At 37.2% G+C, this 19,324-nt stretch overlaps 1 protein-coding gene across 3 annotated transcripts; it reads left to right on the forward strand.

The window, feature by feature from the left end:
• The first annotated feature begins 267 nt into the window (after positions 1-267).
• Positions 268-15,270, forward strand: Jwa (PRA1 family protein Jwa). 3 transcript variants are annotated; one of them, XM_022074395.2, is made up of 7 exons: positions 268-631; positions 2,137-2,354; positions 5,089-5,202; positions 7,436-11,234; positions 12,257-12,496; positions 13,460-13,626; positions 14,101-15,270. In XM_022074395.2, exons 1-4 carry the CDS (start codon positions 441-443, stop codon positions 7,537-7,539), a joined length of 627 nt encoding a protein of 208 aa, XP_021930087.1. In that variant the 5' UTR covers positions 268-440; the 3' UTR covers positions 7,540-11,234; positions 12,257-12,496; positions 13,460-13,626; positions 14,101-15,270. The 3 variants fall into 3 exon arrangements, with proteins under 3 accessions (XP_021930087.1, XP_087210797.1, XP_087210796.1); XM_087354671.1 differs by having other exon boundaries at positions 273-631; positions 5,089-5,336; positions 13,460-15,270; XM_087354670.1 differs by having other exon boundaries at positions 273-631; positions 5,089-11,234; positions 13,460-15,270.
• The last annotated feature ends 4,054 nt before the right edge of the window (positions 15,271-19,324 follow it).

A 19,324-nucleotide genomic window follows, 5' to 3' on the forward strand; every position in this document is an offset into this window, starting at 1 on the left:
ACGCGGTGGGATGATTAGCGGAAGTTAATTTCATTTGAAATCCTCCCCACGCACGAGGTACGATGCTGTTTACTCGGAAAAACTGTGGGTATTTTCGGCAAAGAACGTTCCATACTTGTCAGTATGTCTAAGTATCTTACATGGTCTTGTCATTATGTCTAGGTATCTTAAATGGTCCGAGAGATTTTCAGCTTTTCACTCTAAGGAATGAACCTTAGAGCGTCTATACGTATAGTCTGATTGGAACATCCACGTGTTTTTACATTTGTAGGTCTATCATGTGCTTTAATGACCACATATCAATACAGCTATTAGAATCACTCGACTGCTATGCGATTAAATTTGTTGGTTATTTTAAACATTTGTTCTAATCGATAGTTTGTAACGATGGAAGAATTCGATAGGATTCATTCGATTCGGTGTAATCGCGATATATCAAAATGACCAAGAAGAAAATGGAAGTAGAAATATCACCTTTAAGGAGTTTGGACGATTTTCTCTTGGTGTCTGCTAGGTTTCAGATACCAAATTTTAAGGATTTTGAGAAATGGGGTAACAGAGTCATCAGCAATCTTTTGTATTACCAAACAAACTACTTCGTTCTCTCCATAGTAATATTTATTTTGGTCGGGTGAGTCATGACTGTTTTTAAATGTCAAATGTTTCTTTGTAAGCTGTATAATTACTTTTAACATTGTTGTTTGAAAGAAGTCTTGCATTGTGTTTCTTGCCTGTGCAACAACATTTGTGACTAAAAACGAGTGTGGTGGGTTTTTTTCTGTAGTGGTTGTTTGATCCTGGTATACAACCACTTGCTTCTAGGTCATTCTTGATCCCTTTAATGTCTGCCATTATTCTAATGACCTACGTTTTGCATGTAAAATACTTTTTTATTGTGTGTTGAGGATCCCCTGCAAATAATTTCATATGACATGATAAAATAGAAGTAAGGAAAGTACACTGATTTTAAAGTTTATGTTTTCATGAGTGTTGTGACAGTCACATCAAAGCATTCTGAGCCTAGTTCTGGCAGCAAGAACGTCTGAAACGTTGGTAAACTTCTACCAGGCTACTTGGTGCAGTAACCCAGAAGACAGCCGTCTTTAGTATCGTTTATTGCATTATCTTTTATCTTTGTTAATGTGGTCACTTCTTCTGTAGAATATTTCCCTGATTTGATTTTATTAATTGACTAGTATCTGTTAATTGTATTGCATGTGTTTAGCCTCTTTGATGACTTGAACAAGTATCTTGAAATATTTCCTGTAGTGAATTTTCTGTATTTGGTTGCTACAACATTGACAATTTAGCTAAGATATCTTTTATGTTTGCAAGATATTTTAATGCCTTTAGTAGCCCATGTTAAGCATGTTCTCAGATTTATTAATACAACTGTATGATAGTTCAAACAGTGGGTGTGCCATTTTCTTCCCTGACATGGCCTCCAGTTACAGCGTTACCATCATGTTCATAGCTGCTTTGTTAAAAACTGGTAATTGTAGCTGATCACGTGTGACATAATGTTAAGCTGACGAAGGTCTGCTTCACCGATAAAAGGAACGTACTTCGAGAACTGACATAATAGAAGGAACAAGGGAGAAGTGAGAAATGTCAGTTTTTGCACTGACAAACTGTACGAACAGAATTAAACCTATTCCCAGGTATTTTTTTTTACTTTTAGCGTGATGCTGATGCTTGCAGGTCAGACCATAAAGTGACTTCCTTGTTTGAAGGTTGTGGACAGTGGGTGACATTATTGGAGAGAGAGGGGGAAGGGGTGAGAGGAAGATAAACTTGTGGGTCAGAGGAGTAGGAAGGGGCAATAGAAGGTTCAGGTACTCCATGAACAAAATTACATAACCAAGATGCAACTTGGTTCTCACTGTATACAATCTCCAGTTCATACAGTTTACAGAACAGATCAGTAGGTAAAGAAACTTGTGCAGCGTATTATGAAATATATCATGTTTCTTAAAGTTGTATGTGTAATTTGTTAAATATACTTTGCAGTAACTGGTGTTGAAGATGAGAATACACAGAACTGTACCCTCACTCCTTCATACATGAATTTTGATTGGTGAAGAAGTTTCCTAGCAAATCACATGGTGCAGTTTTACACTCAACTTTTATTTACAGCATAATTCATCCCATGAAAATGCTGTGTGGGATGTTGGCCATTGGGGTCGCATTTGGTTTGTTCTACTATTTGACAAATGCCAGGAGGTCAGCTACAAGGTTCAAGAAGGACCATCCAGTCATCAGTGTCCTCATTGTGTTGGGTGGAGGATATTTCATTGTGTACATGCTTGGCTCAGTAATAATTTTCCTCCTCGGTATTCTGTTACCAGTCGTGGGTATGTATGGACGCACACAATATCTTTGCATTGCTTGCTTCACCTGTCCAGTTCTTCCTCTGTCACTTTGAAGTGTAAGTTCTGGCATAATTGGTATTTGTTCTTGCATTTCTGAATTTTCATTTCACACATTTAATGGTACCAAAAGATAAAAGTCGTGTCTTGTTGATTAACCATATTGCCACTGCAGTCTGAAAGTGTGCGCGCTTCCTTGTGCTGTTAAAGTCGACATCAAAGAATAGTCTTCTCCATTCACTAAGTCATTCAGTTTTACTTCCTGAAGTATTCTCATGGGTTGGCATAGTGCTGCCTTCTAATTAAAGAATTTGAAGTTGTACATAAATGTCACATTGCTGCCATGCTGTGAAAGTTTAATGTTTTGAGCATGATTTTTACACGTGATATTGACATTTATCCATTTTAATCAGTTATAAGACTAAAAACGTTTTGTAAAAGAATTTTGAGAATTAAGTTCACATGTTAGTAATTTTAGCGATGTCTTAATATGTATGACTAGCATAGCATTACCTGTCAAATTTTATAGGAGTGAACCTTGTCTGTACTGATCAGTAATATGGTTTGTTGCTGCATTGTCTTTGCAAATTACATTGAAACTACAACATTTATAATATATCTTTATTAAGTAAATGAAATGTCAAGACGTCTTCAGAGTTCCACTGCTAACAAGAACTGAGGCTCATTACAGTGTTTACAAAAGTAAACCACCTGATCATTTTTAACATTGTCCTCCGATCTATGTTCATATTCCTCAGCGCCTACTCTTCCCTTCATGTTTTCTTCCTCCAAAAGTATTACATGCATTTTTCAGCTGTCATGCATGCTTCATGCCTTGCACATTTCATTGTTTTTATTTGGTGTTATTCAGTGTTTCCCATTTGTCCTGCCACTTTCTCTCTGTCAGGCCACATAGTCTCCCCATCTCCCTGTTCTCGCTTGATCTGTGTTCTTCCTCAGTGTAACAGACCAAGTTTCATTTAATATAAAGCAGCAAGGAGTTTTTTTTATTTTTTATGCTGTAATCTTTACATTTATAGATAGAGGGATGCATACATTAGAATGAGCTCTATGATGACGAATTCCCAGAAATTAACCTGCTTTTAATTTTTTATTACCCAGCATTTAAGTGGAAGAACATTAATATAAATTTACTCATTTGTTTTTATTTCTAGACCAGCCTCCTCACCAAGATCTTTCAGTTTATGTGGTATTCTGCGTAGATAAGTGAATGACACACTGTAATAACAGTTCTGTGTTGTAACATATTTGTTCTGTGATGTTGAACCTAGTAGGAGCACATTTCTGGCAGGGCCTCATGAGTAGTAGGTGTTGATCATGAACTAGGTGCAGTTCAGACTTTCGAAAATTACAGCAGGTCTAGCCTACGTAGCTTAATTGCGAAGTATGTAAAGTGACATGCTTAGCAGAGGCACTGTCGCGTTTAAGTCTTTTTGCTCCAGTATTTGTGTAACTGTTGCAATATTTCAGTGCCCATTGCATAGAAGTGTTGCGTATTTTCTTACGTGTCTCGACAAACCTGGGCAGCAGGCCAGTTAATTTTTGCCCCCCCTCCCCTCCCCTTTTTCTTCCTGTCTAATAAAATATGCTGTAAACTAGGCAATATGTTGATCCAGCAGGATTGAAGTAATGACTGTGTACTGGTGGTGTGCTGCTGCATTTCATCTGTCTTTTAAAAGTTTTGCATTTCAAGTTGTCCTCCATATTTGCTCCTACGTTCCCATGATGCATATTCAGAGAAAGCAGTGCCATGTAATGTGATTCATGATAAAGACCTCTGGAATTTTTTCATGCACATATTGGAATAGTAATTAGCAAGACAAGTCTTCAGCATTGAAACAGAGTTGAAGTGAAATAATTGTAAATAGTGAAGTTCATCTGTAGCTCAGGTTGAACTGTGTAACTTCAGCTTTTGGGGATGACCTACATTTATGTGGTTTTTCCATTTTGGCAAACAGTGCAGTTGCCATCTTTGAGGTGAATAGATTGGGGGTTTCATGAAGCCTCGTGTACGGCAGGCAGTAGCTCGCAAGTGGGATGCGAAGGGCCCGATTGGCAGAATAGAGGAGTGGGAACGTGGTTGAGGGAAGGAGGTGACGAAGAAAGTTTTTAGGAGAAGTTGCTGAAGGTCTCTGCCATTATGAGCAAGTGAACTCAGTTTTTATTAGAAGTTTAATTGCTTATATCTGTAATATAAATAAGTTTTAGGCCAGTATATGGTGAGGTATACCTGTGCAAAGTGTCCAGTAGGAAATATTACAAAAATCCCTAAGTATTTTATATTCAGTGCAGCATGGTGCTTAGGTTTGATGAATTAAATTTCATCCCAGAGTATAGTGTCATGTTATTCTGTAATTTATTTCGTATGAAGCAAGTCGGGGTAGCGAGTCAGAGTTAGAAGAGGGAAAACAAAGGAAATTTTGACTTTAGATTTCAGAAATGAAGGCAGGCTGCTGAAGATGAGCTGTTGATCTGTTTTGTAACTTCTGCAGTTGGCACAGTGTGTTAGATAATTTTTGGTGCTCTTTTCCACTCGTATTATGTCAAACGATAACTCATGTAGGTTTATTGAAAAAATAATAATTGATAACATTACATTTGTTTCATGTAATAAAAATGACAGCCTATACTTGGGCCAGTATGGTACCATGCACTCATTCCCTTAATAATACCATAAGTTTTAACATCTGTTTCATAGTGACCTTCATCCACTCATCTATGAGACTTCGGAATGTGAAGAACAAACTTGTCAATAAAATGGAAGTGATTGGCCTGAAGAGAACTCCAATGGGACTGTTTCTGGATGCTATGGGTATGGACCAAGAGCTTTTGTCCTAAGAAATGCTGTATGACTGTTCACTCAAATATCAAGTGTGTTATGCTGTTCATTGCTTCATTACTTTACTCTGTACATGACAGATTAAGAACTCTAATAGATCATGCAGTGTGAGTATATTTAATTGTGAATGTTTTGACACAGAAAACTTCTATGTTAAAAGAACTATGTACTTTAGAAATAATAGTCAGTATTAAGTTTAACACACAAAGATATGTTATAATTCATGATTCATTTAGATGTGCTTAAATCATGCTAAGTTGCTGGAATGATTAAATTGTTACTGTCATTCTGGCTTACTCTAGCCTCATGTACAATAGACATTGAGATTCAATCGAACCACTTTGGTGAAAGTTAATAACATAACTTCACAAGAGAATTGTTTGGGTCATATATGTTGCTGAAAAGGGAATTATTTCAAGCGGTAAACATTTTGAGATACGTGACATTTGAGGTTTACGCAGCACTGACAATGTTGTTGGTGTTCACACAGTGTCAGAACCCAGGAGAACGCCAGCAGCATTTCAAGAGAAGCTTTTTGTTTGTAACTTTTATGTGTCACTTCTCTGGTTTGCCTAATCAAACCAAATGATGTTCTACTTTTAGGCTTCTAGTGTAAGTTTTAATGTGCTTATTTAGTTACTTCATGGAGTGAGTTCTTCCTGTGAAGCCATCTTTCGCTCGGCCACTGAAGAAATTCTCAACATTTTATGGAACACAAAGGTTTATTACTGTGTTCACAAGAGCCTGCCACTGGTCCATATCTTCAGCCAGATGAATCCAATGCATACCACCCCAACCTATTTATCCAAAATCCATCTTAATATTGTCCTCCTACCTATGTCTAGATCTTCCTATTTGTCTCTCTCCCTCTGGTTTGCCCATTGACACCTGTATGCATTTCATGCATACCTCTTCTGTCCCATGTGGGCTACATGCCCTGCCCATCTCATCCTTCCTGACTTGATTAATGTAATTGTATTTGGCAAGTACAACTTACAAAGCTCGTAATTCTACATATTTCTCCAGTGTCCTAGTAATTCATCCCTTCTCTTCAGCGCCCTGTTCTCAAACATCCTCAGTCTACATTCCTCCTTCAATGTCAGAGACAAAGTTTCTCACCCATAATAAACCACAGACAAAATTACAGCTCTGTATATTTCAATTTTATGTTTTTAGACAGCAGATGAAAAGACGAAAGGCTCTGGACTGAGAGGTAGCAAGCATTACCCCAATTTAATCTGCTTGTAATTTCCTTATTAGAAAAATGTTGATTTGCTACTATTGCTCTCAAGTATCTGAACTTTGTCACATTTTGAAAGGATTCATTAGCTATCTCGATGTTATGATTTTGCCCTGCATTCCGCTGACGAGACATCAACATATACAGGTAGGACTCGGTTTACACCGGGGTTAGGTTCCCGAGATTTCCAGCGTAAAATGAAGCGGTGTAAATTAAAGCAAAAATGTAATGGGAACGTACGTAAATACATTAGGTTCCGTTCCAAGAATTTAAGTAATCAACACAAAGTACTTGAAAAAGGTTTTATTTTATGAAATTTATGTATTGAAAATTGTGTAATGTTTAAGAAAAAGAAAGAAAATGTACTGCTTTAAAAACGACAGAATAGATGACTGTTTGGTTTTCCTCTTTTCTGATAATAAGTAATAGTATTGCTGTAGAACTCTCAATTCCTCTCTTAACAGTTAAGCTCCACTCCCAGTTGGGGTCGTTGCTACAGAAGATCTCACATCCCTTATTAATAAGAGCAATAGCTTCTTGCATTGATTTCACTGTTAGTGTCCTAACCGGCATTGCAGGGTCAGCTTCACTTTCCTCTGTGTCTTCTTTGGACAGTTGCTCAGCTAGCTCTTCTAATTCTTCTGTTGAAAGCTCTCCACCATGACTCTCGAGCTCATTTGTGTCGTCGCATTTTAAATTTCATTTTTTGTTTAAATATTTAAATTTCTGGCCACAGTTTATCATTTAGTATTATAGTTTTATAACAATGTCGGGACCACCTGTGTCTAGGAAGTCGGGCTGAGTCATGACTCATCACCCCCTGCAATCGTGATCTATGAGAGGCATAAACCGAGTCCTATCTGTACTTAGTTATTTTTTTGTGTTTACTTCTAGACTAACCTACTTACTAGCATAAGTTAGAGCTTATGTCCTTTTCTTTATGGTGTTTATGTTATCCCCCCGTAGATTTGCATAATCGGCACAGACCAGAAGCCAACGCATCCCGTTCAACTTCAGTCCCACTTGGTTTTCTTGGACCTTCTGAATTGCATATGCTAAAGCAAAGATGAAAAGCGATGGTGATAAAGCATCTCCTTGTTTCAGACCATTTTGAACAGGAAACATGTCAGACAAATGTTCACTTATATGGACTGTACTATACGTTTCATTTAAACATTTTAATAAGCGTAACTAGTTTCATGGGTATATCAAAATCTGAGAATATTGTACGATACTTCCCTTCTGAAGTATGGGCTTTCTTGAAGTCTGTGTATAGCTGATGTATTGTCTGAGTGCACTCCCATTTTTTCTCAAATATATGAGTACAAAAAATCTCGTTTGTAGTTGACCTGTTATGTTGAAACCCACATGGATGATCCCCAGTAATTTCGTCTACCTATCGACTTTATATTGAGAGGAGGGTGCTGGATGAAAGTTTTATGAAGTTTGTAAGAGATTTGCCACGATAATTGCTACAGTAAGCTTTATTGCCTTTCTTCCATATTCCAAATAGAATTTAGGAGTAATGTTTCCCCTCTTGCTTGAACCAGTTCTGTCGGAACTTGATCACTACCTGGCGATTTATACCTTTTCCAAATTTCAATACCAATTCTAACCTCAAAAGGACTATGCTCAGGTACTAATCGCTCAGCAGTATGTACTTCTGTCTGCCTAACATCATTAACCCTGTGAACATTCAATAGCTGAGAGAAGTGATTCTTCCACTTATTATAAATTTTGTGGGTGTCTACAAACAGATCATTCTCATTCTTTACCAAGTTACTTGGACCGCCACGGTGGTCTAGCGGTTAGAACGCTGGCCTTGTAATCCTGGGGTCTCGGGTTCGATTCCCGGCGGTGACCGAATTTATAACTTGTGTTGGGCAAGGCCGTGGTCTAGGCAACACGGAGTTTTCCTCCGTGGCATCCCAACAATTACTCCATTCACACACAGAAGAAGGCAATGGCAAACCACTTCTGGATCATCTGCCAAGAACGTATATGAACAGGTCCCAGTCCGAGAAAAGGATGGAAGGATCCTGTTCATATGGACCTGTCGTCAGACAGAACACTAAATAAATACCCCACATTTAGATTTATACAAATTCTGTTGTTAGTACAAAATTTCATGAAATTTGTTTTGTCAAAATTTAATGTGTTTATTGGCTTGAATCCATATGTTCAATCTAGCAAAGACATCATTTATGCGATTTTGAAAACAGTTTCTGGATGTGACATCGTCAGCAAAGAGTATAGGTTTAAATAGAGAGTTGATGGTTGGGGGCAGGTTGTTGATTTATTTGAGAAAAACAAGAGGACCAAGTATTGAACCTTGAGGCACTCCATGTTTTACAATGCTTCAATTTGAGTAGGTTCTATCATTTGAATATGATGATTTTATTTCTACTTGTTGCTTTCTGTCATGAAGGTGCAATTTAAACCACTGAGCAGCTATATTTCAAATTCCATAAAAATTTAGTTTTGGTAGTAATAGTTCATGGTTTACTCGTACACATTTGAATGCTTTAGCAAGATCACAAGATATTCCACCAACATGCACTTTATTATTTAGTGCACTTAGGGTTTTATCTGTAAAATTGAACATGACTATCAGTTGAGAGATTTTTTCTAGATCCTAATTATTCACCTGCAAGGACATGAATTTAAAAAATATTTTAGAATGCTGTTAGTAATGAAATTGGTCTGTGATAGACATACTTGGCAATTTAGGAAAAGATCTTGTTTATGTTTACAAGATGTTTTGATGTCTAGTAATCTATTCATTATTTTCAACCATATTTTTCTCTGTTGCGATGGGGAAACTCGCTTCAAAAATTGTTAAGAAGATATTTAGGAATGTGTTTCATTTTTGAATCTACGTGTCTGTTTAATACTGACTCCCAGTTTTCATTATTTAGGTGCATTATATATTCTTTAATAGTGTCATTATTTATAAGATTGAATCGTTTCCTGTAATTATAATTGGAGATCGATTCTAAATTTTTTATAACTAGAAGTTGAGCGTCATGATCAGAGAGCCCATTGGTCACAGGTGCAATACAAATATGAACTTTCCTGGAACTGTGTATAGAAACATTATTAGTGGCAGTCCCGGAGTAATTTTGAATTCTGTGGTGAAGTTAACTTGACATGAGATTAAAGGATGTTAGTAGGGAGTTCAGACATTGTTTGTGGTAGCTTTCAGTAAGATAATTAACATTGAAGTCACTGCAAATGACAAATTCTGCCTTAGGTTAGTGAAGGTAATTTATAGTGCTTTCTAATTTTCTAAACAATATTTCAAAATCACCTGTGGGAAATCTGTATATAGCTAGGACATATGTGTTGGAGAATTTAGATTCCAATTGCACAACAAAGCATTCTATATAAAATAAGCAAACAACTATTAACACTAGACTATTGCCATATGCGTTTCAACCTCAAAAGGTCATCATCAGGAAAATTAATTCATTTATTCAGATGGTTTAAACTGGATTCAATTTAACAAAATCGAAATATGCCGAACACGGCCCCATAGATATCATGGACATATTAAGAGTAGCTCCAAAGGGTAAAATGCTAGATATTTTAGAAAAATTCCATATATACAAAAGTAAACAAAAGCCATCATTAAAACGCCAAAGATTCAAACGTATTATTTGACCTGGCATTGAACAGGAGAAAGTAAATTTTCAATAGTTCGCCACCCTGAATTCGAGCTTTTATCTATACCCCATGCATTCCAACTGACAGTCTCACACCTACGATTATGGAGTTCACAGGTAAGGGCGATACAACAACAGCTCGCCACAGACCAACTACGGCCACCGGACCATCCGAACAATAAGTAAGTGCAGAGTTCAGCCCTTGTGAATAACCTCAAGTGCAGTGTCGCGTGAAGTAATTTTGTTAAATACCCTATTCATTATTTATTTTCTAAATACAGTTTAAACCATTTGATTAAATTAATTAATTTCCCTGATGCCACTGATGACCTCTTGAGGTTTAAACGCGTAAAATGGCAAGTGCTTTTTTATAGTGTTAATAGTTGTTTACTTATTTTATATTTTAATGCACTACACGGTATGCAAAGTTTAAAGATCTATGTTTTGTTCATTGCAGTGATGCATTAAATCTGATTGATTTTAGATTTTTTTTACAAAAATACTTATTCTTTCTTTGGACATATTTTGTCTGCAGTAACTAGTTCCTAGAGTATAATTTTCTAGATTAACCTGCAAGATTTCCAGTGTTGTGTGTAGTGAGTGAGTGGCATTATTGCTGTGTCTGTGGTACATTTGAGGCATTGATGATTTCTAATCAATATAGGGGTCATTGCCTATTGAAATTTAAGGTTAGATATCATTTATAGACGTGGGTAGTGACTATTTGTGAAATGATTTTGTTAATTAGAGGTTTTGTTACACGTGTGATATGTGTAGTGCTGTGAAGCCTTTAATGTGGTCTTGTTACTAATAAGTAAGTGTCAATGTCCCCACTTAATGGTACCTGCACCTTGTCGTGGTAGTGGGGCTTGAGTACCTCAGTGACCCCAAGAGCTATGCTGGCTGTAGCTTAGCTACTGGTAGGGCCTCCCTAGCCAGATTGGTCGAGGGGGAGAGGTCAGACTAAGACAGGTACCCTGGTCCTCCAGGTTGGGGATTGGTCGCAAGGCTAACAACCTTGCACCATAAAAAGGAAGAACAAAACCTCCGACAGAATGGAAGAGGGGAGTTGAGGAGGCCATAGAAGAAGAAGTGCCAATGTAAGTAATTTAGTTTTGTTGACATGTGAGTATAGTGTGCACAGTGATTGGAGCTTGTGGTAAATTTGAGTTTGCTGTGTTGAGCAAGGGGATAGGTAATAATGCATGTAAATTTGGGGTTGGGTATTCATTATGAACTTAGATTGGCTTGCAAAAATCTCAAGCCCAGTAGATGACTGTTAGAGGTGATAGGTAGTCTGGTTCGATACATGTGACAGTTACCCTATGTCGAGAGTTGTCAGGTTTCAGTCGTATTGACATGTGATGAGGTTAGCAGCAGTTATGTAAATATCAGGACCAGTAGCAGGGATAGAAGTCAAGTCTGATCACATGAAGAGGTGAGATTTGATGTATACTGCTTACTTTCATAGGGATAGAATGAAATTGCAGGGATGACTGTATTTATAGTTTTATTCAAAATCAGCGATGCAAGAATTATGATTTAGTATAGGAAGCAGTACGAGAAACATTGTAAAACATTATATATAAATAATAGCAAAATATTTTTTTTTGACTTTCTGGTTTCAAAATTGGCGCTAATTGGACCTGTGCAAATCGAGGGCTACTTTATGTTATAATGCGTGATATCATTATAGTAACATATTAAGGGGCAAAATAACATCTGACCATCTTTGTAATTTATTTTTTATCATACTTGTTATATTTTTGAAGATATTGGACACATTAAAAACAAAACATGTGTCTCTATCATATCTGCAGTGTTTAACTATATGGAATTAAAATAAACCATAAATCTGATTAAAATAAATGGTCAGTGACTTACTCATGTGTGCGGTCTTTTGCAGTGCTAAGTATCATTGCACTGAGAGTGACATCTCCGTGGAATATCTTGAATGACGATGCGATTAGTATTTGACTTGTGACATTTGCATCAGACTCATTGGTAAAAGGTTTCCTGCATACCACATCTGGGCACTAACAAAGGTTGAAAGAAAAATTCTCACTGACTGGCTTGTTATTTGTTGAAATTTCAGTTTGGTTCTGGTTCTTTTTGTTTGCAGGAATGGTAGTTCTCAAAATGATGGGAATAAAAGTTGAAAAATATTATGCCTCAGAAGTGGACAAAGATGCTATAAATGTTAGCAAATTTAATCATGGAGACAGAATTGAGCATATAGGAGACGTAGAAACGCTGAGCCCCGAAAAGCTGTCTCGTCTTGGTCCCATAGATTTGCTCTTAGGTGGTTCTCCATGTAGCGACTTAAGCCTGGTCAACCCTGCTCCCAAGGGCCTCTACGGTGGTAAGTGGGTACTGTTTAGTTAAGCACATTCTTAACCTTTTAAAACCAAAGATCATATGAATAATATTTCATAGTTCATTTCGTATTGTGAAGGAAACTGAACACTTCATTGTTACGAAGATCAATTTGTTAACGCTGTTTAAGGAGTTTACTCTCTGTTTACACTGAGTGTCATATGAAACACATAAATTAAAATGATTTTTTCAAGCAGGTGGGACACATATTTACCACTTGGCTTTAAAGGATTTTTTCTGCTCTGTAGAAACTGACCGTCACATCACCAATGCACTCTCTGGCACTCGTACTGAACAAAGATTTGTCTGAATTCTGTAACAACATAGTATTTTCAATGACTACAGAAACTGAGATGCCTCACAACATTCAAATTAATTTCCCAGAAACATAAAAGAGTTTGTAATTCTGCTAATGACAACCCGTATTTTCATTTCTAAGATCTATAAATTTCTGCTTCAAGATTTCATCAAATGCTGGTGCATCTGAAGAAAGAATATTTGTGAATGATACTGCAAAAGTTATTCAGTCTTACATTTCAGTGTTGTGATGTATACATCTTGCTAAAGAAAATAGATCAACGAACATCAGTGTTTCTGAAGAAAATGCATCATAACCACTGTATAATGTTTAATGTCTTATGACATGAAACAGAATATTTGCCTGGATGTAAGGTCACTTGTAACTGAACATCAGGTCTTGTCTACTCTGATTAATTAACTAACTCCCTCAAACAGAGTCCATGTTGAAAAGCCAGTAATTGGTTTCTTAAGTCAGAAAATTCTCCACCTTCTGTGGGACCTAAGTTTCTTTTCAGTGTTTACGAAACAGCCATTCACTGGACCCTATTCTGAGGTAGATTAATCTAACCAAAACATTTGACCCTGTTCTTCAAGACCTGTTTTAACGACATGCAGTATTTGTATCATAATGTCTATGTATGTCACCCAGGAACAGACGGGAGGATGCAGTTGGAACGGATGCCACACTGCTCCTGAGGATTTGAAATTGGAAGAAGGCAGTGGAGGATAGGACCGAATGGAAGAGGAGAATTGAGGAGGCCGTGGACCGAATACCGACCAGAGAGCCATAGAAGAAGAAGAAGAAGAAGAAGAGAAGTCTGTGCATGTCATGTTTTGTTTACAATTTTACTGCAGTAGATGTGGCGACTTTCAGCAATGAAAAACACGTATTTTGCATATTAGATAGACCTCCCATTTAGTTATGATTGAACGTGATCAGCAGCCGAAAGCAGTTCTTTTCGAACCTGCGCAAGTTAGCATTATGGCCAAATTTAACAAAAGGTATTATCACAAATAATGAGGGCACTGTTATTTCTGAGAATATCTCAAAGTGTTATATCAATAATACTCTGGACGCTCTGAACTGAAGTAATTGTTTCTTCCGACAGGGCAGCGCACCAGCATTTGATGAAATCTTGAAGCAGAAATTTATAGATCTTAGACCTTAGAAATGAAAATATGGGTTCTCATTAGCAGAATTACAAACTCTTTTATGTTTCTGGGAAATTAATTTGAATGTTGTGAGGCATCTCAGTTTCTGTAGTCATTGAAAATACTATGTTGTTACAGAATTCAGACAAATCTTCGTTCAGTACGAGTGCCAGAGAGTGCATTGGTGATGTGACGGTCAGTTTCTACAGAGCAGAAAAAATCCTTTAAAGCCAAGTGGTAAATATGTGTCCCACCTGCTTGAAAAAATCATTTTAATTTATGTGTTTCATATGACACTCAGTGTAAACAGAGAGTAAAGTCCTTAAACAGCGTTAACAAATTGATCTTCGTAATGGTGAAGTGTTCAGTTTCCTTCACAATAAGAAATGAACTATGAAATATTATTCATATGATCTTTGGTTTTAAGAGGTTAAGAATGTGCTTAACTAAACAGTACCCACTTACCACCGTAGAGGCCCTTGCGAGCAGGGTTGACCAGGCTTAAGTTGCTACATGGAGAACCACCTAAGAGCAAATCTATGGGACCAAGACGAGACAGCTTTTCGGGGCTCAGCGTTTCTACGTCTCCTATATGCTCAATTCTGTCTCCATGATTAAATTTGCTAACATTTATAGCATCTTTGTCCACTTCTGAGGCATAATATTTTTCAACTTTTATTCCCATCATTTTGAGAACTACCATTCCTGCAAACAAAAAGAACCGGAACTGTTGTGTTTGGAGACCAACATGCTCCCACACCTTAAATTTCGACAGTATGAATTTCACCTCTTTTTGTATAATGAGTAACTTATTGTAATGACCAACAGGAAGGACATTGTGGTCTTGAAATATCGGTTTGACAGTGACTCAAGGTTGACCTATGAATCCACGCACTGTCACACTCTATGCGTAATAAAACATGAGGCAATTATCGGTGAAAGCGTAACTCATTCAGAGACCAATATTCAGATTTCACTCTGCCGCTCCCCGGGCAGTTGGACTACTTTTATTAGTATAAAATAAGGCAAATATCAAGCGGTATTCGTCGAGACGAGTATCTGGGAAGCCAAAACTAACAAGCAGGCTGTGCACTGTGAGTGTTGTCTGTGTTTCTGTCACTAAAGTCATTCAAGAATTGTTACGAAGTCAGTAAAGTACTTCTGAGAATTGTAACAGAGTATCAGATTGAATATGTCATAGTTAAGTATAGGTTATAAGTATATTGTTTTATGTTTTTAGGGTTATATGTGTATACTTTGATAATCATTGATAGTTGTGTAACCATTTTATATAATCATATTATTATAGATAGTTTAATTAATTAACGATAACCCCTCATCTTACCCACCTCCAATATCACCACAACAAATTGGTGGCAGCGTCGTGATTAAACACATCTTCTCAAATTAGAGGACTGTGACAAAAAAGAACCTTAACTGAGTGAGTGATTTGAGGTGTTTTAAAAGCAGAAAGAGAATGTGGGTAAATTTTTAAAAAATGTTTCATTATGTCGTGCTGTCGTAGACCTCCCTTAACTCAAAAAATTTACGGTTTTATTGGTACACGTCGTAGGAGCAACGAATAGTGACGCTCTTATAGGCTCAAATATATTTGCTAAAAATCTTGTTAAAAACTTCTTAAGGAAGTATATGAAGATCAATCCACAGCGTGTTAACGAGTTTGCATATAATTTTGGAAACTTAGAAGTTGACTCGTATTTGGAAATTGCTTTTGAGGGTAAACCAAAGGGATTTGCCGCTTCATTATATCAAGTTTTTACGAATGAAACCTCTACGGGGACCGTAGTTTTTGAAGTAGAAATGAGGATCATTGAACGATTTATTGCCCTAGGGTATGAATGCAAAGATTTAGAGATTGAGCGTACCGATTATTTACCAAATTACGGAGGAGTAAATGATTTGACAGTCAACCATCCAACTGATCAGACCACCTGTTCACCAGGGACCTCACAGAGTGTAGTTGAACCTGTGAGTCATACGAAAGGGAAATATCGAATGTCCAGTCGACCCGCATACAGGGGATACGAGGAGCCTAGATAAAAATTCACCTAATTCAGACCCAAACCCAAACGGTTCAGCGAATCGACCCCCACCGCCGAGCCCCAAGAACGGGGGCATGACAAGGAGGAATTAATGAAATTATTTTCAACCATCAGCACAGGGACAGAATTATTATTGAATATTTCCATTGACAGAAAAGAACATCGAGTTCTAGTTGATTCAGGAGCGAGTTGATTCTAAAAGCAGGAGTAAGTAATGCGGAAATCGAACCTACCAAACAAGTGGCAAAGGGTGTCATGGAATCTTTTGACAATAATGGGAACACAGGATGTGAAATTTTCAATAGGGAAAAAAAAGTTTTGCTATGGATTTGTAGTTGCATCTCTTGCTGTAGAGTATAGTGGAATTTTAGGGGTTGACATATTATGTCATATAGAGGCAAGGGTAGATTTAAAGAACAGTACTTTAGTAATTGGGAAAACGCAGTATCTTGTGGGATTTGAGGCTGAGATCATTGAGGGAACTCCCGACAACTGCACTTCAGGCGTGTGGAGTGCAGGCCACCCCCATGACCATAAATCACGGAGAAGAAGCGGATAAGTGCCCAGCTCAGGGTAGAACCCGAGAACATCCCGACCGTGTTTGGAGTGTCACGACGAGTCAACTATTCTCCCTCCATTGTCGCAAAATTTCATCAATGGTATAATTAAGGGGAAAGAAGATGTAAATATTCCCGCAGAAGTTATAGTAGAACCCATGGATCTTGGGTATATATGTAGCGTGCGTGATTACCACCAATCAGTTAAAGGAAGCTAATTTTAGTAGCAGTAATTTGAGTACTCAAGAAATGGAAGAGAAAAACCACGGTAGAATTATGTTGTTAGATGAGGTAAGGAAACCTCAGGAGCATAACGATTGTTACTGCTTTATGACGATGTTGAATACAGATATTGTGTTAGGAACTGCAGAAATCCTGCATGACCTATTTGTAACCACGTGGGCCCATAGTCAGATAAGTACGGTGAGTAAGAAACCGTCAAAGTTTAAAGAGGAAATAACTCGTGCATTTAGTACAAAGGTAAGCCACTTAACAAGAGATGAATTTGAAACAATTGAATGTTGAAAACGAAAGCGCATGAGTGTAGACATACCCGAAGCACGCCCCAGTCACATGTGCTGTGCCTTGGTGGAGGGGGTAGAAAGAGATGATACAATTTACAGTCGTGCCAGATGTAGCATCACAGAACATTTGATATGAGTGAGCAAGGAACAAGTGAGAACTGGCAATAATGCACTACTTCCATCATGGGCTTTCTCAAGAGACAGTTCTAACCGCTTTGCAACTGACCTTCAGCGTCCAGTCGGCTGTACAGTGAAAATTGTGGTATTGTAATTGCGTTGTATTCGATTGTATGTTTTTTCAGTTTTGGAGACGATTATACATAGGCCAATATACTTTGGGCACAAAGGATTACATAGTGGTATTGAAAGTGTCTCCAGTCTTCTGTGACGCGATCTACAGGCCTGTACGTGTGATTAGTTGCTCCGTCTTTATAAGTTTTTATTCATATTCTGAAACTCTCTAACTAGCATATTCTGGTACTTTCATAACTAGAACGTTTCAATCTAAATATATGTAAAAAGTATTTGGTTTACCAATAAGGGAATTTAAAAGTACAGTAATTTTCGTTGGAAGTCGGGGAAGTAGGTATCCGCCATATTGGCTGCAAACAGTTTTTTACACTTACAGACACGTGGTTTGCAATTTAGTGTAACATATTTTTGTAATAACTGTGTTATAAATTATATTTGTTTTTTTTAAGTTTTATGCTTTATTTACTGTACTAATTGCATTACATATCTTTAAGCTACAGATAAATCAAACTAATTTAGGCCTAACCAAAAAAATAAATCAATTGATTTTAAGTGAAGTGAAATTATAGGAAGTGCTGTGTATTGCAGTAAGTGATTCTAAGTGTAAGTGCAGTGAAGTGTTCAAGTGTGATATAATAACTTGACATAAGTTAGATCCACATCTCCAATCTGTTCACTGTTATTAATAGTTCTCTTTAATCTAAGCCTTTGTAACTTAAGTAAGTTTTAAGATATGGAAGATAAGAATAGGTCTAATGAGTTGAAAGCTGATAACAGCTCTAATATTAAATGTAACTATTCGTCCACTCTTTGGACTGAAGTTAAGGCCAAATCGCAACACAGAAACAAAAGTCTTTGCTCTAGTAAGGGTTCAAAATTTACTGTTAAACTGAGCAACAAATTTGAGGCTTTGACTGTGTCGGAACCTTCAGGTGCTGCTCAGTTAAAGGAAAAAGATGCAAAACAAATTGTTAAGAATAAAAAATGTAAGAAGGTAGTCATGGTAGGGGACTACGTGAACGTCTTCCATCAGTCCTAGGGGATGAATATATGGTTACAAATATATTCAAACCCAATGCTACACTTGGCAATGTTGTTAGGGAACTAGAAACACTAAGCAAAGATTTCACTAAGGATGATAATGTAATTATAGTGGGAGGACCGGGAAATAGCCTTGACAGGGACCTGAATTACAAGATTGAAATTGATATGGACAGCATTGCCAGGAAAAGCTTACATACTAGTGTTGGTTTTGTTGGCCTTCTCGAGCGGCATGACAGGCCTCATATGAGCAAGTGGGTTAGGAGTGCAAATGTGAGACTTGAGCATGCGCTTTGGAATGCGGACAGATCGCACATTAGATTAATTGATGTGCCATCTGTGAATAGGTATGACCACACCAGACGTGGATTACACCTAAATTCAAGGGGTAAGGAGAAGCTTATGCAACTCATTGCCAATGAGATTAGGAGCAAAAAAATTCATGTGGTTATGATGGAATTTCATCTAAAGTACTTAAATCTTGCGTAGATTATATAAGTATTCCATTAAGTTATCTCTGTAATCATTCAATGGCTGTAGGAATATTTCCTGAAAGACTTATATATTCAAAAGTAAAACCACTATATAAAAAGGGTGAAAAATCCTGCATCTCTAACTTCAGACCTATTTCACTGCTGTCAAAATTTTTGAGAAAGTTATTTGCAAGAGAGTAAATCATTTCTTAAACTCAAACAACATCCTTGTCGAGGAGCAATTTGGATTTAGATAAAATCTCTCAACAGAAAAGGCTCTATTTAGTTTCACTAATGAAATTGTGTGCGCCCTTAACAATAAAATGCATGTGGGTGGAATATCTTGTGACCTAGCCAAGGCATTTGATTGTGTAAACCATGAAATATTACTAATGAAACTGAAATTATATGGGATTCGAGGTATAGCAGGACAATGGTTTAAATCCTACCTA

The sequence above is a fragment of the Zootermopsis nevadensis genome, unplaced genomic scaffold, assembly GCF_977971745.1.
Source record: "Zootermopsis nevadensis isolate Lab colony 2312 unplaced genomic scaffold, Znev_1.0 Znev_ptg000023l, whole genome shotgun sequence".
Lineage (NCBI taxonomy): Eukaryota > Metazoa > Arthropoda > Insecta > Blattodea > Termopsidae > Zootermopsis > Zootermopsis nevadensis.

Bases quoted from the DNA above. Each gene is read 5' to 3' on its own strand.
- Jwa (XM_022074395.2), top strand. From the start codon at position 441: ATGACCAAGAAGAAAATGGAAGTAGAAATATCACCTTTAAGGAGTTTG. The intron at 632-2,136 runs GTGAGTCATGAC...TTTTATTTACAG, and splicing joins GTAATATTTATTTTGGTCGG to CATAATTCATCCCATGAAAA. The intron at 2,355-5,088 runs GTATGTATGGAC...TCTGTTTCATAG, and splicing joins TATTCTGTTACCAGTCGTGG to TGACCTTCATCCACTCATCT.